General features: G+C 41.8%; 1 protein-coding gene and 1 long non-coding RNA gene across 3 annotated transcripts in view; one reads left to right on the top strand and one right to left on the bottom strand.

Moving 5' to 3' along the window:
* LOC128312219 (uncharacterized) overlaps positions 1-11,653 on the bottom strand; it is a 33,059-nt gene extending 21,406 nt beyond the window's left edge. The window contains exons 1-2 of the long non-coding RNA XR_008291226.1: positions 11,355-11,653; positions 7,821-7,927 (exon numbers count right to left, since the gene is read on the bottom strand). This is a non-coding gene — a long non-coding RNA (uncharacterized LOC128312219). The remainder of the gene's footprint in view (positions 1-7,820; positions 7,928-11,354) is intronic.
* The window catches only part of LOC128312218 (uncharacterized), a 63,242-nt gene continuing 50,040 nt past the window's right edge, over positions 11,320-24,521 (top strand). For both annotated transcript variants that reach the window (XM_053205219.1, XM_053205218.1), the window contains exons 1-3: positions 11,320-11,808; positions 19,253-21,457; positions 22,653-22,767. In XM_053205219.1, the coding sequence (XP_053061194.1) occupies positions 19,915-21,457; positions 22,653-22,767 (1,658 nt within the window). In that variant the 5' untranslated portion in view covers positions 11,320-11,808; positions 19,253-19,914. The remainder of the gene's footprint in view (positions 11,809-19,252; positions 21,458-22,652; positions 22,768-24,521) is intronic.

Genomic DNA, 24,521 nt, shown 5'->3' on the forward strand with positions numbered 1-24,521 from the left:
GCATACAGATGGCCAACAGACACATGAAAAAGATGGTCAACATCACTCACCATCAGGGAAATCCAAATCAAAACTCCAATGAGATATCACCTCACACCTGTCAGAATGGCTAAAATTAACAACACAAGAAACAACAACACGTGTTGGTGAAGATGTGGAGAAAGGGGATCCCTCTTACCTACTGGTGGGAATTCAAACTGGTGCAGCCACTCTGGAAAACAGTGCGGAGGTTCCTCAAAAAGTTAAAAATAGAACCACCCTATGACCCAGCAATTGCACTACTATTTACACAGAGTACAAAAATACTAATTTGAAGGGATATGCATTCTGATGTTTATAGCAGAATTATCTACAACAGCCAAATTATGGAAAGAGCCCAAATGTCCATCAACTGATAAATGGATCAAGAAAATGTGGTGTGACTTGGCCATAAAAAGAATGAAATCTTGCCATTTGGAATGACATGGATGGAGCTAGAGTATTATTAATGCAAAGTGAAATAAGTCAGTGAGAGAAAGACCATATGATTTCACTCATATGTGGAATTTAAGAAACAAATGGGCAAAGGGAGAAAGACGCAAACCAAGAAACAAACTCTTAATTACAGAGAACAAACTGATAGTTACCAGAGGGGAAGCGGGTGGGGGGGATGGGTTAAAAAGGTGATGGGGATTAAGGACTGCATTTGTGATGAGCACTGAGTGTTGCATATAAGTGTTGAATCACTAAATTCTACACCTGAAACTAATATTACATTGTATGTTAACCACTTGGAATTTAAAGAAAAAAAATAGAACAGTAAACTTGTAAAATAAAACTTAAATTTTGTTTAAAAGGCAGATACTGGCACAATGACCCAACTATATGCTGTCTCCAGGGAACACACTTTAAATTCAAATACACAAATTACACACACAATCCTACATTCAAAAAATGGTGTACATTTCAGCAATTTTCTTTCTTCTTTGGATTGCTGATAAATGAGATTACTTAAAATTGTGATCTTCGTAGTTAAGGCACTTTCAGTGGATATAAAGCATGAGATTGTTGCCTAAACCAATTCATTTTCCCCGCCCTGGCTTCGTGCAAGACCCTGGTGGGACTGCATTCTGCTATGAATAGTGGAGTAGGATACCTAGAAAATGAGCAGGTGAACACACACCTTGCCATTGCTCTGGTGCTATTCAATGTGGAAAGAGGGACAGGCATTTCTCTTTAAGTTATTCCAAATAGTTAGAAAATTAGATTCACAACTTCCCACTATGTTCATCCATTCTTCTCCTGAGCTTGGTGAGGATGTTAACAGTCATTATTTTGCATTCTTTATTGGCAAGTCACTTATCTTCATTTCATTAAAATCTTTTTAGGAGGTTTTACATTTTTAATTTGGGACATTATCATAATAATAGATATGTACGTTGATATTAAAACTCTGGAAAAATACACACAAATGAAACCAACTAGTCTGAAATTCTAAATATGCTAGCAATGGTTCTGTTATGTTAAAAAAAAAAAAGAGGGGGGAGGGGAGAATGAGAAAGTATATTGGGATGAATGTATATAAAACTACAACATACCAAAGCATTTGGATGCACCAAAAGTGGTGCTCAGAGAAAAATTTTGAGTCATAAATCTATATTAAAAAAGATCTTGGGGCGCCTGGGTGACTCAGTCGGTTAAGCATCTGACTCTTGATTTTGGCTCAGGTCACGATCTCACAGTTTCTGAGTTTGAGCCCCATGTAGCGCTCTCCACTGACAGCATAAGGCCTTCTTGGGATTCTCTTTCTCCCTCTCTCTCTGCCTCCACCGCACTTGTGCTCACTGTCTCTCAAAAATAAATAAACTTAAAAAAAAGATCTTAAATCAATAACCTAATCTTCCACCTTAACTAGTAGAACTAAACCCAAAGCAGGCAGAATTGAGGATATAATAAATATTAGAGCAGAAATAAATGAAATAGAAGATAAATAATAGAGAAAACTAATGACACCAAAATTTGGTCCTTTGAAAAGATAAAAGTGACAAGTTTTTAGCTAGACATGATAAAAAAAAACCCAAAACTCAAATTACTGAAATGAAATATGAAAGAAAACTACTTTGAACCTTAAAAACAAAAAAAATAAAAAAAATTATATGCCATCAGATTAGATAATGTAGATGAAATGGATACATTTCTAGAAAGACACAAAGTACCAAAAGTGAATCAAGAATAGAATATGTGAATCAAGGCCTATGACAAACAAAGATATTGTATTAGTAATCAAAAATTTCCCACAATGAAAAGTCTAGACCCAGATGGCTTCAAACAGTATTTAAAACAAAAACAAAAAAAAAGAGTACTAACACCAATCCTTAAAAAACTCTTGTAAAAAATATGAGGCACATTTCCCAAATCATTACCCTGATACCAAAACAGATAAAGATATCACAAGAAAACTATAGATCAAAATCACTTATGAATATAGATGCAAAGATCTTCAATATAAACAAACTGAATCCAGTAACATATAATAAGGAATATACACTATGACCAAGTAGGACTTATCCCAGAAATGCAATGTTGATTTAACATATGAAAAATCAGGGGTGCCTGGGTGGCTCAGTCGGTTAAGCGTCTGACTTCAGCTCAGGTCATGATCTCGCAGCTTGTGGGTTGGAGCCCCGCATCAGGCTCTGTGCTGACAGTTCAGAGCCTGGAGCCTGCTTTGGATTCTGTGTCTCCCTCTCTCTCTGCCCGTCCCCCACTCACCCTCTGTCTCTCTAAAATAAATATACATTAAAAAAATTTAAAAAGAAGGGCAATGGCTCGCAAAATATTTTTAAAATATGAAAAAATCAATGTAATACAACATATTAATAAAATATAGGAACTCCTGTCCACGTGATCATTCTAATAAAGTATTTGACAAAATCCAACATCTTATTATGACCGGAACACACAATCACTAGGAAAAGAAATTTTTTTTCCCTGTCAAAAGCATCTAAGAAAAACCCACAGTTAACATCATACTTAATCAGCAATGTTACTTTTTTTTTTAATTTTAATGTTTATTTATTTTTGAGAGAGAGAGAGCACAAGCCCAGAAGGGGTAGCAAGAGAGGGAGACACAGAATCCAAAGCAGGCTCTAGGCTCTGAGCTGTCAGCACAGAGCCGGATGCAGGGCTTGAACTGAGAGATCAGGACTTGAGCCGAAGTGGGATGCTTAAGCGACTAAGCCACCCAGGCGCCCTCTCTTGCCATTTCTATTCAACACTTTACTGGAGATTCTAGCCAGGGCAATTGAGCAAGGAAATAAAACAATAGGTATGTAAATGGGAAAGAAAGAACTAAAGCTATCTCCATTTTCATCTGATATGATCTTGTATATAGAAAATCCTACAGATTACACAAAAAACTATTAGAGCTAATAAACAAATTCAAGAATGTTGCAGGATACAGGATCAATATACAAATAATTCATTGTATTTCTACATACTAGCAATGAACAATCCAAAACTGAAATCAAGAAAACAGCTCTACTTCAATAGCACAAGAGTAAAATAGCCAGTAATAAATTTAACAAAAGTAGAAGTCTTGTATGCTGTAAATAACAAAACATCATTGAAAGAAATTAAGGACAACCTAAATAAATGGAAAGACATCATATGTTCTTGGATTAGAAGATTTAGTATTAAGATGGCAATACTCCCCAAATTGATTTCCGGATTTAAGGCAATCTTTATCAAAATCTCAGCTGCCTATTTTACAGAAATTGGCAAGTGATCCTAAAATTTCATATGAAAATGCAAGTGACTCGGAATAGCCTAAACAATCTTGAAAATGAAGAACAAAGTTGGATTCTCACACTTCTGGATTTCAAAACTTAATACAAAATGCTACAGTAATCAAGACAGTCTTGTGGCACTGGCATAAAGATAGATTGATCTAATGGAACATAACTGAGGCTCCAAAGGTAAACCCATACATTTATGGACAATTATTTTCCACAAGGGTACCCAGATAATTCAAAGGGGTAAAGAACAGTCTTCGACAATTAGCCCTAGGACAACTGGATATCCACATACAAAATAATGAAGTTGGATGCATTCCTCACAGAATGTAAAAAAAAAAAAAAAAAAAAAAAGTCAACTCAAAATGGATCAAAATGTAAGAGCCAAAACCATAAAACTCTTAAAAGAAAACATACGCATAAATCTTAGTGACCTTGAATTAGGTATTGGTTTTTAAATATAACACTAAATGCATTATCGACAAAATAAAAAGTGGATAAATGGGAACTCACCAAAATTAAACACTTTTATGCTTCACAGGGCAGTCAAGAACATAAAAAAAACAATCCACAGAACTGGAGAAAATATTTCCAAATCAGACATCTGAGAAGAATCTAGTATCTAAAATATACGAAGAAGCTTTCAACTCAATAAAAACACAACCCAATTTTAAAATAACAGATACGAATAGTTCTCCAAAGAAGATATACACATATCTAATGAGCACATAAAAAGATGCTCAGCATCATTTGTCTTTAGGAAATGCAAATAAAAAACACAATGAAATACCACCTCACACTCACTAGGATGGCTACAAAAAAAAAGGTGGCGAGGATATGGAGAAATTAGAACCTTTATGCATTGCCGAGGTAAACTGTTCTAAAAAAAAGCTTGGCAAGTTCCTCAAAAAGTTAAACACAGTTACCATACAACCCAACAATTGCACTCCTAGGTACATACCTGAGAGAACCAGAAACACATGTTCACACACAAAAAGTCAGTACATCTGCACATATTTATAATAGCATTATTTGTAACAGCCCTAAAGTGGAAAAGTACCTAAATGACATCATCTGATGAATGGATAAACAAATGTGGTATACCCATGTAAATTAAAAATATCATTCATCCATGAAAAAGAATAAGGTACTGATGCATGGCACGACATGAATGAATCCTGAAAATATGCCAGGTGACAGAGAGACCCAATGCAAAGGCTACACGGTATATGACTTAATTTTGTGAAATGTCCAGAACTGGCAAGTCAACAGAGATGAAAATAGTCATTTCCAGGGACTTGGGGGATGGGAGAATGAGGAATGGGCACAGAGCTTCTTTGGGGAGGATGAAAAGGTCTTGGAATTATAGAGTGCGATGGTTGTACAATTCTGAATGGACTAAAAATCACTCAACTGTATATTTTGAATGGGTGAATGTAATGGTATGTGAATTATATGTATTTGAAGATGTCAGATCATACTATTCTTCTCAAAACCCTCCAGCAGCCTCATAGGTCGGAGAAACAAGTCAAAGGAATAGAAAGCTCTGTAGAACCTGGCTCTCCACTGCTTCTCTGACCTCACCTCCTAGGGCTCTCTTACCTGCTCAGTCAGCTCCAGCCACGTTGCCTCCTTTCTGCTCTTCAGCATGAGGTCAGGCTCCCCCTTCAGTCTTTGCATTTGCTTTCCCTTCACCCCTGCATGCCAGTTCTCCACACACCTGCACAACTCCAATTCTTGAATGTCTCCTTTCCAATGAGGCCACATGCCCCAGCACTTCCCTCCCCCGCCCCGTCTATTCTTGCATGCCTTTTCTATTTTGTTTTGTCACTATTTAATATATAACATGCTTTTCTATTTGTTTAACGTTTATTGAGAGAGAGAAATAGAGCATGCGCAATCAAGCAGGAAAGGGGCAGCGAGGGAGGGAGGGAGGGAGGGAGAGAGAGAATCCCAAGCAGGCTCCATGCTGAGAGTGGGGCTTGATCCCACAACTGTGAGATCATGACCTGAGCCGAAATCAAGAGTTAGACACTTAACCGACTGAGCCACCTAGGTGCCCCTATGACATGCTTTCCATATATATTCCTTATTCAGTCTGTCCCCTCCCATTTGACTATATGCTCCATGGTAGCTAGGATTTTTGTCTGCTTGTTCACTGCTACACGATTCACACTCATGTCATGCAGTAGGTGCTTATTAAACATGCGCTGGTGACCACAGAATGAACGAATGCCTACAAGGGTAAAGAATTGAGAGGCTCCGTCCTGAGAAGCAAGCATTTCCAGGTTCAAACAGCTGACATACAGATGACTTTGGGAATCAACTTTTTTGAACGTTGCGTATGCCTGTTATCAAAGAGTATTGAAACCCGAGAGCTGTCAGGTATTTTCTGACACCTGCAAGTTAATCATTGTAAGCACACATGAAAGCTGAGGGCCCCAGGCGTTTTCTTTCAGCAGCTGTGTGTGCAAGCCTTGGCCGGCTTCTAATCTTTGATCCTCCTGTTCCAACTGTACGTCTTACTCAGTTTCCCACAGTGACACTGACTGTTGGCTAACACTCTCTCTCTCTCTCTCTCTCTCTCCCCCGGACACATGTGCTTTGAGTCTGGCTAACTCTGAAGACTGAAAGATATTCTGGATGTGGCTGACCGTAGGGGGAGGAGCCCTCCATCAGGAACCCTACACCAGCTGACCCAGCAGCCTCCCCAGTTCCAGAAAGCATCTCTGTTGTGCTTAAATGGGCCTTCCATATGAGCCCTACGGGAGTACACGTGATAGCAGACATTTAAGAGCAGTCTCGACGCACATGTTATTTTTAACTTTTGATTCATTCACTTCAGGGATTCAGCCTTTGACAGTGAACCTAAAACATGAGAGAAACAAGTTTCTTAGGCTTCTAAAATGTCATAATGCTTTCCAGAAACGGAGTCTATTTTTTTTCAGTGTTTATTTTTGAGAGAGAGAAACACAAACAGGGGAGGGGCAGAGGGAGAGAGAGAGAGAGAGAGAGAGAGAAGGAGACAGAATCCCAAGCAGGCTCTGCAGCTGTCAGTACAGAGCCCTTTGCAGGGCTCGAACCCACAAACCGCGAGATTGTGATAGGAGTTGAAATCAAGAATCGGATGCTTAGTTAAGCATCATTGATGAGGGAGCATAAGGCAAGCTGACAGGCTGCAAACACCCCCCACCCCCAGGTGGGATAGGATATTCCTGGGCCCTCCTGGCTGCCCAAGAACAAAGGAAAGGGGAAAAACAAATGGTTAACTGAGAGAGAGCACAGTCCTGCAGGACCTAAGTCTCCATCTATTTACAATTATCTTAGTAAATCATAAGAAAAAGGCATTCTTATCAATAGCCTAATCTCCAGAAACCTATAGACTCCGTTTCCTGGAGCCCCAACATCACCCCTCCATAGTGATGTGGGAAACAAAGGCAGAAGGAAATGGCAGATAGAACTAAACTTCCTTGTAACCTGCAGCCCACTGACAAATACTTGAGGCAGGCAGAGTGAAACGTTTCTGCAGGAACTCCCCACTGTCTTAAGCTACTGCTTTACTAGAGGGAAAACCACCTTCCCTTGACACTAGCTAGGCCTCCACTATCCTGGGAGTCTTCTTTAGCACATGAAAATCTCACTGGAAACTTCCCGTGGACTTTACCTCTCCCAATTCCATAGTATATAACCAGTCTCTCCTCACGGTCCCGGGGCAGCTCTTCCTGCCCACGGATCCTGTCCCCATGCTTTAATAAAATCACCTTTTCACACCAAGAATTCTTTCTTGGCCGTCAGCTCCGGACCCCATGAAGTCCACTATCATCCCCCCAAAACCTCATCATCATGACTGGAGCTGAAATCAAGAGTCGGACGCTTAACCGACTGAGCCACCCAGGCGCCCCTCCAGAAACGGAGTCTTAGCACGAAGACATCCCTCTGTACTTCTTCCATTTGGATTCTCTATGTTGCAGGTAAAATAGCTTTGCCATGTAGAGAATGGCAAAAAGATTGGAAACCAGAAAAAATTCAAAGGCCGGTCTATGTTACCTTCAAAATCTTTCTCCGCAGGTATCCCGAAAAACGTCTGTCCTCTTTACTCTACAAACCATTTTCTCTGCAGCCAATCCTATCATGCCGATGATTTTAAGTAGCACCTGGAATCCAAATTAGTATAATCCAGCATTGAGACCCAATTTCACACTTGTGTTTGGTCCATGTAAATAGCTCACAGGGTCTTTGGGTTTGGGTTCATTCTATCTGAAGCTCATTCTCTTTCCACCAAAACAAGATTGAAAAAGCAAATCAAAATAAAAATTTATAATAAAAAGATCCTTGTTCTCCTTCTGTTGCTAAGCCTGACTAATGGCATTACCTTCTCCCACTCAATGAAACCAGGAAATTCAAAGTCAAGCTTGCTCTCCACCCTAACTCTATGAAAATTTTGTTGGTCATGAAGTCACTGCTCTGTACTATTCCAATGAATTTTGTAATTTTTTCCGCTAACCATATGTAGTTTGAAGAAGGATTGCCCCCTGCCCACCATCAAAAGCTGGCATTGGGGGCTTTCTTCTGCTCACTAATTGAGAGCTGATTGCACTCTACTTTGTTTTTCACCATTAATTACTCAGCTGATGATGAAAATAAAACCTGTTGTTCTCCCCAAGCCCTGCTGGCTACCCTAGTGCTACGCCGGGGTCCTGCCATGTACTAAGAAATATCTGGCTCCGAATACCAACCATATCACTTCCTGCCTACATAAGGTTGGACACAGTATTGGAATAATTTATGTCAGTTTCTTGGTCTCTAAAATGGGGATAAACCAATATCTCAGAGAGTGATTGCAAGAATACAAAATATCAAGCGTCTGAAACATACACATTAGCATGTTCCCCAGCAATTTTTTTTTATTAATGTTCATTTATTTTTGAGAGAGAAAGAGTGAGACAGAGGATCCCAAGCAGGCTCTGCGCTGAGAGCCGGATGTGGGGCTCGAACTCAGGAACTGCGAGATCATGACCTGAGCCAAAGTCTGACCTTTAGCTGAATGAGCCACCCAGGTGCCCCCCACCCAGCAAGTTAATTCTTTATCCTCTCTTTCTCAAACGATTGATCCCACCCCTCTCCTGAAGAAGGCAGCCCTAATCTATTTTGCCATTGCATGCTGAAAAACCAGAAGTGTCCAACAGCTCAGTGCCACCCTACCTTCCACAAACTTTGCAGGGAGGTCACACTGCTCCTCTAGTTTAGTTTCCCAAAGCATGTTCTGCAGCATAGTTTCTCTAAGTCACTCTTAGAAAAAAGGTGCCATGGGAAATAAATGCTACATTGTTGTAGCTTTATCTTGAGAAATCACAATGGCTAACCCATTAGCTCAGGAAAGCCCCTTTCTTGTGTAAAAGATGTTTTATTACCTCAAGAGACATATTGTGGTCTTCTTAATTGGCCTTAATCATCCCAGCCCCCTCATACTCATTTAGCAATAATTCAGATTTGGAAATTTGAATTGGAGGAAGTACGTTCTAAGCTAATATTTAGGACAAGCTGCCTTTATATGCCATGCATGCAACACAGAAATCAGACCTATAAACAGGTTATCATAATAAGGCATGGTAAATGCATAGGGTACTAGAGGTCCATAGATTATCCCATTCCATTGAGATGAGCCTCCCCAGGCTTCTGCAAATATTACAGTGCCCGTTTTTGCCATCAGAGGGGGCTGACTTTGCTCTGGGGATCCCCATTAGTGCAGAAGCGAGCCCCTCGCCCATTTCACTACCCTGCTGCTTCCTGAAGGCAGGTGAGGCACATGGTTGCCCAGGTTTCAGGTGCAACCAGGGCTGGTTGTCTGTGATGAAGTTGTGGGGTGATGGTGGGGTGATCTGGAGCTGATAGCCAAGAAAGAATTCTTTAACATGCTTTTGGTACAAAAAGGTGCTTTTATTAAAGCATGGGGACGGGACCCGTGGGCAGGAAGATCTGCACTGGGGTCATGACGGTAATTCATTATATATCCTCAGGTTGGGAGACGGTCAGGGATAAAGTCTCTAAGGTATTTTGGAAGCAAGGTTTCTAGGACCTTGAGGGGCTAGCTGTTGCTAGGGAAACACCATTTATTACTGTTTAATAAAACCTCAGTCATGAGACCCTTCAAACGTATATGGAGGGGGCATAAGTATGATTGCCAGCATATATCTTGGGGCTGTGGAGATAAAGGAAGTAGATTTATAGGCTCCTCGAGGTTGGGATGTTAAACTAAGATTCTCTCTTGCCTCTAGCAAAGGGTCATCAACCAGGCAGCTGAGCTCCTAGAGGGAGGTCACTGTTGGTTTCAAGGACTTGTCAATGGGCTATAGGCAGTAAAGGAATTTAATTTCTCACTTGCCTTAGTTTCCCACATTACCATGGCAAGCACTTAAAGCCCTTTCCTTTGTTCTTGGGTAGTCAGGAGTGTCCAAGGAATATTACACATATTCCATCTTGGGGGGGGGGGTGCCGTTAGCCTGTATTTTGCCCGCTTACCCCACACTCCCTCATCAGTCTGCAACGATGTGGGCAACAAAGGCAGAAGGAAATGGCAGATACAATTAAGTTTCCTTATAACCTGCAGCCCACAATTAAGTTTCCTTATAACCTGCAGCCCTTTGGCACATACTTGAAGCAGGCACAGTTTCTCCAGGAAATCCCTATGGTCTTAATGTTAATGCTTTGCTAGAGGGAAAACAACCTTAGCTTGACAATAGCTAGGCCTCCAGTGTCCTGAGTCTTCTTTAGCTGTGAAAATCCCATTGGAAACTTCCCCTGGACTTTACCTCCCTCAACTCCGTAGTATATAACCAATCTCTCCTTACGGTCCCAGGGCAGCTCTTCCTACCCACAGATCCTCTCCCCGTGCTTTAATAAAATCACCATTTTTGCACCAAAGACGTCTTCAAGATTTCTTTCTTGGCCATGGGCTCCGCATCCCATGAACCCCACCATCACCCCCAAAACTTCATCATCCATCAATCCTGAGGTCCCATCCAACTGTCCAATAAAGGATAGGGCTCAAAGAATTGAGAATTTGTCATTCAGTGCACATGCATTATTCTTAAGAAGAACGTTGCTTTAGAAGCACAGATTCTTTGTTCTGAACCCTAAATGTAAACCAGGAATTGAAGCTAAAGCTTCATATATTTACAGCCCCAGGCTCTGCTACTGCCCCATTCCTCCTAAGGAGACCCCGCCCCTTTCTCTCTGCATCTAAACTCGGCTTTCTAGAGCAGTTTATATTAAAACTGCAGCAGAAATAAACTGGAATAAACACGTGGGCCACTGTTTTGCGGAATGAACGGAAGCAAAGGACTAGGCTGCCCCCAAGTGGGAAACCCACAAAGCAGCGACGCTTTCAATCAGCTTACGTTTTAGTTCAAGGAACTGAATGTGCTCTGCATTTCCAGCTGGAAGCCCTCCCCTCCAACCTTGTGAGCCGCTGGGGAGGAAATTGGGTGCAGATTCTTTTACTATTAGGAGGTGGTGGGGGAGAGGGGGAGGGAGTGTCGAGAAAGAATAATAGGCGAACCCAGTGCCTCCCAACCTCCCTACCTTCTATAACATCTGGTTAAATCCAGATTCTGGGTCCTCGCTGCGCAGATTTTGATTTAGCAGGCCAGAAGTGGATACCTGGGGTCTGGGTTTCTAAATCAGATTCTGGTCTCTAATCAGGTGATTCTGATCCCCTAGCAGATCTGGACATTCTGAGTTGGGAAGCAACTTTCTGTTTCCGGATCCCAGGGAGAGGTCCAGCTCTCGCAGGTCAATGGAACCCAGAGTCAGCAGCTTTGCTCCCACTGCGTCCCGGGGGCAGCCACTGGCCGACCCCTCCCACCCGCCGCGGATCCGCCCTGCGGGCCGCCACCGCCGGCCGCGGTTTCCTTGGTGACCCAGGCCACGCACTGCGTGCTGCTTCCTTAGGACTGTGTCAGGTTCCACCTGTCTGTTCCTGCGCCCACCGCCCTGCCGAGAAGAGGATTCTGGTCCAGAACAGGCAGACTAAGAAGTAACTTATTACTATTATTATAGATTTGAGTATTTCTTGTGCCCATTATTTAAAATAAGATTTAAGAGTTTTTTTTGTTTGTTTTGGTTTTGGTTTTGTTAGGGGTGGAGGTGGGAGAAGAGGCACACATACTTTTCTAGTACCTTTACGTAACATTTCATGGTCAATTCAAATCCTTGGGACAGACCGACCCCTTGGCTACAAGACACCGCGATTTCTTACTTGCCTCAGCTATTTACCTTTGCACTGTCCTGCTGTGATCCACCAGGACATTCAGGTGCGTGGCTTATGCAGTTGTGCTGGTAACCCGCCACAGGGAGAGGATTCCCAGACCGTGGACTTCCTGTCCCTTTCAGTCCCGCCTTTCTCTCCAAAGGGGCTGCAGCCTCAGCTGAACCAAGATGGAGGAGGTCAGGTTTATAAGGCGCCCGTGTGGGTGTGAAAACTGTGAAGCAGATACATCTGGGTTGAAACTGGTAATTCTAATCAATGAGCCCCAGCTGTTTCCACTCAACCTCCCTTAGGAGAGAGCCATAGCTTTAAGAAGTGCTGGGTTTGCTGTTGTCAGCCCTTGGTTTTGAGCATACGCCTCAAGAGCTGCCCATAGGTAGCTGGGTCTGCATCTGTCAGCTAGTCAGGTCCTACCCTGGGTCAAGGAATGTCAGTGGTTTTGTTTGTTTGTTTGGTAATGACCACTGGACTACCTCTGAAGTGTTTCCTTGGGGTAAGTTCAAGATGCCTGGAGGCTTAATGGAAATCTAGGCCTCTGAGGAAGCCTGTGGATTTGCACAGTGAGTGCCGCAGAGAAGCGGGGAGCTCTAGGAAGGGGTGTTAGCGTTCACTTTTCTCAGTAACCCAGTGGGGAGTTATGATTATCTCTAGTTTACCAAAGACGATGGGGAGGCACAGAGAATTTCAGGGACTTGCTCAGTGGTGGAGTTCAGAATTAAACCCACTCGGGGTCTGGCTTACACGGTCACATGCAGTACCCTGAATTTAGGTTCATTCTCTTTTGCCCTAATAGAGCTTTTACTCAAGCCCCACCCCCTCATTAATTTATCAGCGAGCTGTTTTATTTCTGCCCCCACCCCCTTCCCTTGATCGTAGTTCCACAGGGACAGAGATGGTGGCATCCATATGGTAAGGGCTGTATCTGGCATACAGAAGACTCCCAGGAAAGCTTGGCAAATGAATAAAGAACAGTGAGAATGAGTGCTTCAGAGTTTTTGCATTTGTCGTATAAATTAGGAGGAGCAGGAAACATAATGGAGATTTATGATTGCCTTTTCTGGGCTGGGCACCTAGGGTATATAATCCCCCACTTATTTCTGTACGCTGAGACAGGGAAGTACTGTAAGCCTCACTTTATCTCCCTCTTTTTTTTTTTTTAAGTTTATTTGGAGAGAGAGAGAGAATCCCACTGTCAGTGCAGAGATCCCAATGTGGGGCTCGAACTCACATACCATGAGATCACAACCTGAGCTGAAATCAGGAATTGGTTGCTTGGCCAAGTGAGCTACCCAGGTGCCCTATCCCTCTTTTTAATTTATTTATTTTTTTATTTTTAATGAATGAGGGAACTAGGGTCAAGAGACACTGATCACTTATGGAGCTAGGATTTAAACTCAGGATTGTTTGCCAGAATCCAAAATCCGCAATTTTCCAACATACCACACTACCTGCTGGAGCATCTGGAATGGTGTAGTAGTGGTCAAAGGGAAGGTAAATGTTTTTTTCTAAGTGAAAAATGAAAAGTGAAAACATGATTGTGGATATATTATTCTTTAGTCAGTCAACAAGCATGATGGGAGAGAGAAAGCCTATAAATAATGGCAAAGTGCTTAAGCCCGAGAAAGCTCCTCATTGGCAGACTTGTTTCACTTGGGTCTCGGCTTAGAGATTACTGAAGCTTCTACGTGAAAATAGGGGCTGGGAAAACTGGAAGTGTTTTTATCTATCAGCTTTTTCCTCAGGCAAGCTATGATGGAATTGCAGGTTATTTTATTTTAAACTAAGAAGGTATTGTGTAAGCACCGGAATCAGTAGTGGGGGCTGATGGATTTGTGGGGAAAAGGTTTGCTGTGGAATATGTAGGGTCTTGTTTGTGTCGTGTTTCTAGGTTTATTTTCCTAGAAGGTTCTCTTTTGCACTCTAACCATTTACCAGAGCACCTGTGATCTGGCTTTAGGTAAAAGCCACGCTCCGCTTCCAGGTTGTAACCGATAAACTCTCCTACTTTCTCAGCCGTTAATTTAATGTGGTTGACCCTTTTGTTTTCTTCTCTCCCATTGGGTTGACAATTCCTTTATTCACCTGTGATGGGTCTCCCAGTGTCGCTAGTTTTTGTGCCTCTACCTCGACTTCTGCTCTGCCTTCTAGGGTCTTTAGGGATGGCAGTGAGTTAAGCAATCCTGTTGGCTGCTCTGGAGAAAACCAGCATCCTGTTATGCCTGTAGGTGGCATGTGCAGACCGCAGTCTGAGGAGGGGCTGGGAGGTAGGGCTGAATTCTTTGAAGATTTCAGTAGATTGCAAGAAAACAGTATTGAAACAAGGAAGCACTGAGGTCTAGAAAGAAATCTTGGCATTTACCAGGGAATGAGACACAGACCTATTAAGGAGGCATCTGTTATCTGCATATACTGCCACTGCCAGTTCTGCACCATGCTCTTAAGTCCTTGCCAGCCAATGACTTTGAAACATTTTTTTTTTCTGTTTAGCTTCAGGTGTTTTCTTTTCCAATGGGCAAGCCAATCTGTTTGTATTTGAATTAGTCACCTGTCAACTTGGGCTATTCATTGGTTATGTCAATGCAGAGCCAACTAAATAATTAAGTGGGAGGTAGTATATACAAGAGTTAAGAGCAAGAACTCTGGCCCTCCCACCTATGAGCCGTGTGACCCTGGGCAAGTTACTTAGTGGCTCTGTGCCTCTGTTTTCAAAGCCACGTGTTAGTAATTATTGTGTTATTGTGATTACATGGTTCTCCATAGATACCCTGGACTGGACCATGATATAGATATAGACATATTGGGGCGCCTGGGTGGCTCAGTCAGTTGAGCGTCTGACTTTGGCTCAGGTCATGATCTCACGGTTTATGAGTTCAAGCCCCACATTGGGCTCTGTGCTGACAGCTCAGAGCCTGGAGCCTACTTTGGATTTTGTGTCTCCCTCTCTCTCTGCCCCTCCGCTGCTTGTGCTCTCTCTCAAAAAAAATAAACATTAAAAAAATTTTTAGATATAGATAGATATTATACACACACGGGGTTTCCCACTCCCCTTTTAAGTTACTGGATTCTGGATTTCTGAGGCCATTGGCATACAACGTCCTGACAGTGGTCTTTATGCCATCATTGTTTACAGTCAGAAAGCTGTGGCAAGAGCACTGGGCTTCCAGAATTCACTTTCAAGTTCCCTTGAAACTTGACCACTATTGCCTGTGGGCATAGCTGTGGTCCTACTCTCTCTGGATCAGAGTCCATCTCTAACAAGTGACAGGCACTGTTGGCCCAGTGTGCTGTAGAGCACACTATCGTCTTGTAGAAGATGCTCCAGAAATAACTGATCAACCAACATGAGCCCAAAGGAACTTGGACCCTGGCTGATCAGAGAAACCTGGTGTGGCTACCGTAAAATGTCATTGAAGTCAAGGAAAGACTGAGGAACTGTTCTAAATTAAAGGAGACCAAGAAAACACAACTAAATGCAAAGCATGAGTCAGAAGTGAATCTTTTTGTTAGAAAGGACATTGTTGGGACAATTGCTAAACATGAGTGGGATCTGAGAATAAGTCATAATGTATCAATGTTATTTTCCTTATTTTGTTACGTTATGAAAGAAAATGTTCTAGCTCCTATAAAATCTACACTAACGTATTCAGCGGTCAGAGGTGGTGGAGTATCAGGTTAGCAGCTTACTGTTCGGGAAAAAATTTCTTTGAACCGCTCTGGTGTGCTTGGGATGGTCCCAGTTTTAGCATTGACACTTGTATGTTTGGGAACCATCTCTGTCCCAGGCAAACGGGGGTGATTGGTCACTCTGTTCCTACTGTACCAGTAACTGTTCCGTAAGTTCCAGTTGTTTCCAAATAAATGTTTTGGTAAAAAGTAAGATAATTCAAATAGTAGTAAGTCAAGCGACCCATACAAGCCTGGTTCAAGAAGCAGTACATGATTAGTTTCCGAGCAGTAGTACAGACAGTAAGTGGTGTCCCTGGTAGAAGTGATCACGGTAAGCTGGAATGGTCAGAGGTGGGCGATGGCACCCCATGAGCGCTAGTGGGAGTCTGAGGGCTCCACCTGGTGTGCAGTGGAGCCTGCGCCCTGTGGTCTCAGTCTGGCCCCAGATGGAATGGAACTGCTCTAGTTGAAGTGAACCAAGGGTTTGCAGTCCTGCTGTCCCCTTGGCCTCACCCAAACCCACTATATAAAAATCTATATCGCACTCTGATCCTCCTTGCAAGCCTGGAATCCTGCAGAGTGTAAGGCACGGGCTGGAAAATAATTCTTTATTATTTATAATCACCTTCTTTTTTCCACTTCACGTGGTTGCTATTTTGTGTGTATGTGTGTAGTAAGAATACTCAAGACATACTTTCTTAGCAAATTTCAAGTATATAATACAGTATCATTAACTATAGTCACCATGCTGTACATTAGAGCTCCAGAACTTATTCATCTTATAACTGGAAGTTTCTACCCCTTGACCAACATCTCTCCATTTTCCCATCTCCCAGCCCTTGGCAACCACCATCGTACTGTTTCTATGAATTTGACTTTTTTAGATTCCATGCATAAGTGATATCATGTGGTATTTGTCTTTCTGTGTGTGGCTTATTTCATTCAACATCATGTCCTCCAAGTTCATCCAAGTTGCAAATGGCAGGATTACCTTCTTTTTATGACTGAATAATATTCACATATGTATCATATTTCTTACCACTTATCTGTTGACACTTAGGCTATTTCCATTTCTTGGCTATTGTGAACAATACTGCAATGAACATGAGAGTGTGGATATTTTTTTCAAGACATTGATTTTATTTCTTGATGATATATACCCAGAAGTGGAATTACTGGAATCTATGGTAGTTCTATTTTTATTTTTATTTTTTTGAGAGGAAAAGAAAAAAAAGGCAACCTTTGGGGTGGGAGAAAATATTTGCAGACCATTTACCTGATTGGAATTAATATCTAAAATATGTAACAAACTCCTACAAGTCGATAGCAAAAAAAAATAAAACAAAAATAACCTGATTAAAAATGGGCAGAAGATCTGAATAGATGTTTCTTCAAAGAAAACATACAGTGGTCAATAGGTATATGAAAAGATGCTCAGCACCACTAATCATCAGGGAAATGCAAATCAAAACGACAATGAGATATCTCACATCTGTTAGGATGCCTGTTATTAAAAAGCAAAAGACACGTGTTGGGGAAGGTGTGAAGAAAAGAGAACCTTTGTGCACTGGGGTGGGGATGTAAAATTGTGCAGTTACCATGGAAAACAGTGGAAGTTACCTTGCCTCGTAAGATAGATGGGGCCCTTTCTTCTAAAAAATTCATTGATTCAAATATCTGTACCTTCCAGGACAGACATGGTGTCTTCAGAAATTATTTGTCAAAGTGTGTAAATACATGTTTAAGAGTGTCCTCTTAGTACTATTTAGTGTCAGCATCATTTGTATGACATTACAATTTATTGTCATTTAGTAACACCTAGGAATGCATTTATTTATGAGATTGATTTCCTATTGGGCAGAGAGTGGTCGAGGTGAAGTCAAGGTATTTTTGAATAGAAGTCCAGTTCCAACGGAAATTTCTTCCTCCAAAAACAACATGAGAGTCCTTATACTTTTAGTATAATGATTAAGAAAATTCACAATGTCAGGGCATCTGGGTGGCTCAGTTGGTTAAACGTCTGACTTCGGCTCAGGTCATGATCTCCCCGTTCATGAGTTTGAGCCCCGCGTGGGGCTCCGTGCTGACAGTTCAGAGCCTGGAGCCTGCTTGGGATTCTGTGTCTCCCACTCTCTGCCCCTCCCCTGCTTACAGTCTCTCTCTCTGTCATTTTGTTTTTAATCAACTAATGTCTGGGACAGACACTTTTTCATCAATTCAGAGCCATGTCCAGCCTGGAAGCAGGGATGGTGAGAAATTCAGAGAAAAAGTGAGTTTTTGGGTTTTTTTGAACATCAAGAGCCCCTTCAAAATGTTCCAGTTCTCATCGAACTCTTGCAAGAAGGGTGGTCCTATGTTCAGAGTGAGGAGTTATTAACACTGAGCACCTTGGATGGAACAGATGTGACTGTTGGTCTTTGCTTGGCAGGTGTGAGTCTGTGTCTAAATAAATGACTGACACCCTTGAACATCACTTACCGCACCTGAAGCGCTCTCAGGATCACTGTGGAGATCAAAGGAGAGACTGTGTGGAGCGTGGCCATGCATTCAAGCTGTAAATCTCTAAATTATTAGTGTCTGTTGTGCTTGCATTCATCGCTTTATCCAAGCAGAAATTTCCTGGGGCTGACCATGTATGGCAAAGATGCCGAAGAACCCCACGCATAGTATTTTTGTGAAGGGTATTTTTTTATGTCAGTAATTTTCAAATTGCTGGAGCTCCCTCAAGGGAGACTGGCAAATTAGGCGGAGAAGAGATGAAGAAAGGAGAAGTTTTGTTTTACGAAATTTGCCTTACATTAGGAATAAAGGACTCTAATGATTTAATTTTTTCTTAAGTGGGGGTTTGTCAGGAGTCCAGTTTTGGTGAGTAGCCTATTCAGTTGGTAGGTGACTTTGAGGTGACTTTCTGGCTTTTTTTTTTTTTTTTTCGCTTGCTCTAGAGCCTTTCTGTCTTTACCATCCTGTCTCTCTCTGTCCTGGCCTGGGTTGGCCAGGTATGGAGGAAGGATAAATTTCTATGAAATGGTTATACCGAGTGGGTCTGAATAAATGTTCTTTACCTGTCTTGTCCTCTTCCCCCTCGCCCCCGCTTCTTAGACTTTTGCCTTTTGTTCTTTTTAAATTCGTATGCTATTTATAAATATGAAAAAGAACTTATATATTTGGTAAAAAAAAAAAAAGTTAAGCAGTAGAAAAACAGTGAAATCTACCAGGCTACCTTTATTTTAAAAATCATCTTCTATTTTATATTCACTAAATTAGCATGTATCCCCTCAAAAGACAAAACCTTTCTCATTCAGTAACTAAGACCCAACGCGTGACTGGATATGATAAAATACTAGTGGTGAAATTTTTCTTCTCACACCACATTAGTTTCTCATCATGTTAGTTGTCTTGCTCTTGTAATTAGAAAACTGCCCTCAAGTTCTTATAAAAATGTTAGTTGGGTTGTAGGATGTTAATGACTATGGTAGGACCACACTGTAGACAGAAGAGTCATTGATGAATTTCTTTTAGTTTTTGAATTGTCTCTTTTTATTTGCAGATGGATCCCTTACTCCCTATACTGACTGCACATTCTCCTCCATGGAATGAGGCAGACACTCCTCGGACCCATGACCTAGAGCACTTATGAGCCAAGCGTGTGGCTTACTATGAAAGCATTGGGATCATCAAAGGTGATGCTTCCAGAAATAGCAGCCAACCAGTGTGGACAGCTTCCCAAGACACCAGAGTGAATCCCTCAGAAAATCAAGCCTTTGGGCTGAGAGGCCTACAAATGTCATTGGGTTGTTTGGCAATTGAAAAGAAACCTCTGCTCCAGGAAGTGTCCAAAGTGGTACCTGGAGAAGCAGAACAGGATCAGGACCAGAGGGTCCGGGAGGGGCCCAGGAGAGAGAGACACCCAACAGTGCTGGATCTCAAGCTGCTGGCTGATGCCTTGGTCCCCAAGACAGAGAAGCTATGACATGTTATAAATTGGGCTCAGAAGTTCTTGCCCAAACCTCCAAAAGAGGATGGGTTGAAGGGTCCCACAGCTTCTCTAGGATTCCCTTGGTCTAACCCATACCAAAGTTCAGAAGCTCTAAGAAATAAAAAGAATGCTCATCTGAAGTCACCTGATTGCCCACTCCTGCTCAGAGCAGACGAGTCTAGTGCACAAACATTCAGATATTCTCTTTAAGCCCCCCAAATAACTGGTCAGAAATGGACTTGTCTTCAGAATTTCTAAGTTCCTTCTTGAGGGAGGATTTTCCTGGCAGTGAGTCTTGTGAGTGCCAAGAAACTACAGTCAGGAACGAGGGGGATGGAAGAGCTGCCGAGTGCCCTCCTAACAGTCTTCAGTGGGAAGATTCTGCTCAACAAAAGTATTCCAGATCAGGAAATAGTATTCACATTCCCAGTGAGGATGAGGCATTTCCTGAGAGGCTGGGGCCCCAGCCACCACTCAGCTGCACTTCTGAAGAAAGTAAGATTTTAGAGGGAACCAGGCAGAGCTCACCCAGAAATAGTTACTTCTGGACTCTGCTCACTGATAGCTCAGAGGAGGAACATTTGGATGAAGCTGGAGAAAGTAATAGAACACATAGAAAGTGTGTTCTAGGCAGGAACTGTAGAGGGTTTTCAGGAATTGCTTTGTCTCTCACAAGTGACAGCACACTAGCGTCAAGAACCATGGTGCTAAGTGGTGTTCCCTCCCCTGGGGAGGTACCTCTGCAGGCTGAAGTCAGGAAGGAGTGCAGAGGACCAGAGGAGTCCCATCTGAGGAGCCCCAAAGGTCTCACAGTAAAATTCAAGGCTGGCAGCTCCAGAGGTGAAAACTCCATCAAGAGACTGCCTGGGGGTCCAAGTATATCCCCCAGTCACAGCTCCAATGGAAGGAGGAAGGAATCAGATAATGTGAGGTTCGCTTTGGGGTCCCTCCAAACTGATATTAAACACAAAAATGAATGGGAACATGCCATCATGGAGAGAGTAGAGGGGACTCTCACAGGGAGAGTGCCAAGAGGTGAGCCAAACAGAAGCATGCAGACCTCTACTAAAAGCAGCCTTCCTATGATCACTCGGAAACAATTTGACCTCACACATCCTGAGAGTTATTTGGATGTGTCAGAGGGCCCCTTGGACAATGCTGCGTTTCATGGAAGTTTGGGTGCCAATGTCTTCCATGGGCCCACTGCAAATGCACATGGTGCACATGGCAGTGCTTGGTTTGACCAATTGCCATCTACTAAGATGGACAGTGGATCAGTACAGGCACCCCAAGTAGTCACCAGACAAGCAAGTCATGAGCAAATGGAAAAGACATTCCCTTCAACTCACCCCATTTCCAGAGATGTTTCCAAAACTGGTTTGAAAGGATCCTTCCCACTCCAAGATGGTGGTGATACCCTCTCCTGGAGTGATGAGCAACCACATAAACCAGAGCGAGGGGCCAGTGTGCTGGAGACGTATTTCTATTATTTACACATGTTGAACAAGAGCAGGAGTCTCTCTTCAGAAGAGAGGAACTCTTCTTTGCTTTTCTGGGAGCCTGGAATGTGCAGATCAGAGTCCATAGTCACATCTCCAGAAGGGAAGGGTAGGTCCAAAGTGGACAGCCTGGACAGAAAGACCAAGCAGTGGAGAGATGGTGGGGACAGCATTGCAGCTATGGAAAGTGAGAGGGGTACCCATCCCCAAGGACAAGGCTGTGCCAAGCAAGCAGCTCCAGAAAAGACCAGCTTTTGGAAACCTCAAGGTATCTATGGTATGAAATAAAAGCTGGGGAAAAGAGTTTCATGAGCAGCAAATTTATTGACACTTGTATAACATGTCATGTGGCCATTGGGGATGAGACACAGGCTTTTGGCTTCATCATGTGCTTGATGTATTACCTCTTAGCTTCATTTTCCATAAATATAAAATGGGGATTGCCTTAGTCCCTCAGGGCTGCTGTAGCCAAACATCCATAGACTGGGTAGCTTAAACAACAAACATTTATCTCTCACAGTGCTGGAGGCTGAGAAGTCCAAGATCAAGGTACCAGCATATCCAGTGTCTAGTGAGGGCCTGCTTCCTATCTCCTTGCTGTGTCTTCAACATCACACAGCTCTCTTGTGACTCATCTCAGGATGCCAGTCTCATCATGAGGGCTTCAAACCCATGACCTCATCTAACCCTAATGACCTCTCAAAGACCCATCTCCTAATGCCATCACATGGGTTGGGGGGGGGGTGGTTTCAACAAATGAATTTTGGGAAGACACAAGCATTCAGTCCATGCCAGGGATAATTATCAAAGTATAAACTGTTAAGATATTATGCAAATATTCGCTTTATTTTGGCAAACCAAAGCCATTAGCTAATTAAAAATAATCTTAGAAAATAGTTATTCTGAAAGATAAATGCTATAGCATTCTTTTGGCTGAATAGATATCTCTCTCAGGTGCTTGCAATTTTCATGAGCATGATGACTCTATTCATTCTGCTATCTAGTAGTTTGTGTGGAAATAAGCATTTTATGCCTTTCATCTAAAATACATTTTAATAACCAAGCATTAGAAAATAGAATCTGCCTCTCCCATTTGAGTGCTGTGTAGATAGAAAATGACTAATGCATTTTCATTTCATAGAATAAGCTCAGATTAGGAATTCACAACACCTTGCTAGATCTTTATGCAAAAAAATTCTTATTTGAATTCATTCTTTGTTTTGTTTCTTGAAACTGGGTTATATGATTGATTATAAATAGTAAAATATAACACTCCAAAGATGTTTTGAGATACAGCTGAAATGGTAGAATATACATGTTATTAAAGTATGCTGCAAATATTCTTACAAGATCTGGGAAGCTGAGTGTCCTGACTTCTGGTAGTGCAGATTACAAAGTACATCTGTAAAATACAGTCTATGTGCTTAATATGAAATGCAATGGATTTGTAACCTTTCATTTTATACTTTTAGGGAGGTTATGTTCTGCTACCCCAAAAATGGCATCCAGAATGACCAGCGATGGGGGATATCAGAAAATGCCTGATGCTGCCGGTTCATGCCATAAACATGGAGATGTGAAGCCAAGGTTTGACTTCTCTTTTTCACATAATGTTGACATTTTATTTTTCTTAAATCTTCTCTTAATGACCAAAGGATTTTATTTATTTTTTTAAGTTCACTTATTTTTTTGAGAGAGAGTGCGTGAGTGAGTAGGGGAGGGGCAAAAAGAGAGGGGGACAGAAGATCCAAAGCAGCCTTCGCACTGACAGTGGAAAGAAAGTCTGATGTAGGGCTCGAACTCACAAACCATGAGATCATGACCTGAGCTGAAGTCAGATGCTTAACCAACTGAGCCAACCCGGTGCCCCAATATTAACATTTTAGCTAAGATCAACATCGGCAGTCTTCTGAGAAACTAGTTAATAGTCTAGTTTATACAATGTGGTAAAATCAATTATGTATTTGGTCCATCATTGCAAGATACAGGGTGCTATAATGGACACAAAAGGGAAGAAGAGGCAGTTACTCCAGAGTATGAAATTCTTTAAAAGAAGTGAAAATAAAATTCTTGGAGTGCAAAAGAAGAAGTTATTATGCTGCTGGAATCAGAAAAGGCTTCATTTAGTTGATGGTAAGAGAGGCTTTGAAGGATGGAAAAGAGTTCAACACTTAGGAAAAGAAAAACCAGTTGGAAATGGAATGAGTACAGTTGCAGAGGTGAGATACTTAGATTGTTTTGAAGGAGCAATGGATATGCTGGATTATATTTTATCCAATTTATATTAAATTTAAATTATATATTTCTAATGTATTGGATATATTGGGATTATTTTGGTTGCAAGTGACGGAAACATTCCTCAAAATAGTTGGGTAACAAAAAAACAAAGGTGTTAGTTTTCTTATTTGAAGATTTATTATGGTTTCAAATAGCAATTCAACACAATGACGTCAGCATTCAACCTCTTTCCATTTTTTGGCTTTGCTTCCAAGATGACAAGGACCCTCATCCATCTTTTATATTACATTTGGCTACAGGGCAAAATCTGTAGAGGCAGCTCCTAAAGCAGACTGCTCCATGTAAGACACGATTAGTACATGTAAGATATGATTAGTAAAAGTAATATTAATAATTCTTTCAAAAATAAATAAACATTAAAATTTTTAAATAAAAAAAAGTAAGGGGCACCTGGGTGGCTCAGTCAGTTAGGTGTCTGACTTCGGCTCGGGTCATGATCGCATGGTTTGTGAGTCTGAACCCTGCGTCGGTTCTCTGTGCTGTCAGCTAGGAGCCTGGAAGCCTGCTTCCGCTTCTGTGTTTCCCTCTCTCTCTGCCCCTCCTCTGCTCACGCTCTGTCTGTCTGTCTCTCAAAAATAAATAAACATTAAAAAAATTAAAAGTAATATTAATAATATATCTATTTGATACATCCCAACTTCTGGAACTGTCTGATCTTTTTGTTTATACTCCTTTTATAAAACAGTCCCATGACTATTTTAATAGTCCTTCTCCTCTTCCTCAAAATAGTGAAGTACTTATTTGTATGTGCTAAGCATGTTTCATGCAGTATCTCATTTATTCCTTCCAGCAGTCCATTTTAGAAAAGAGACCACTGAACTTAGAGAGGTTAGGATCTTGTCCAAGGTCACCTGGTTAGTAAGTGGCAGAGCTGATGTCCAAACCCATCTGAGAACTCTTGCTTTGAGCCCCTGCACTCCACTTTCTCTGCAGACTCATTTTCTAGAGCCCTATAGGTCATTAACACCACATTTCTGAACTAGTTCATGTCTATGCCCATGATACCATAGCTGTAAACTTCTATATGAAGGAGTCTAGGGTAA

Source organism: Acinonyx jubatus, chromosome D4 (genome assembly GCF_027475565.1).
Source record: "Acinonyx jubatus isolate Ajub_Pintada_27869175 chromosome D4, VMU_Ajub_asm_v1.0, whole genome shotgun sequence".
NCBI classification, from domain to species: Eukaryota; Metazoa; Chordata; class Mammalia; order Carnivora; family Felidae; genus Acinonyx; species Acinonyx jubatus.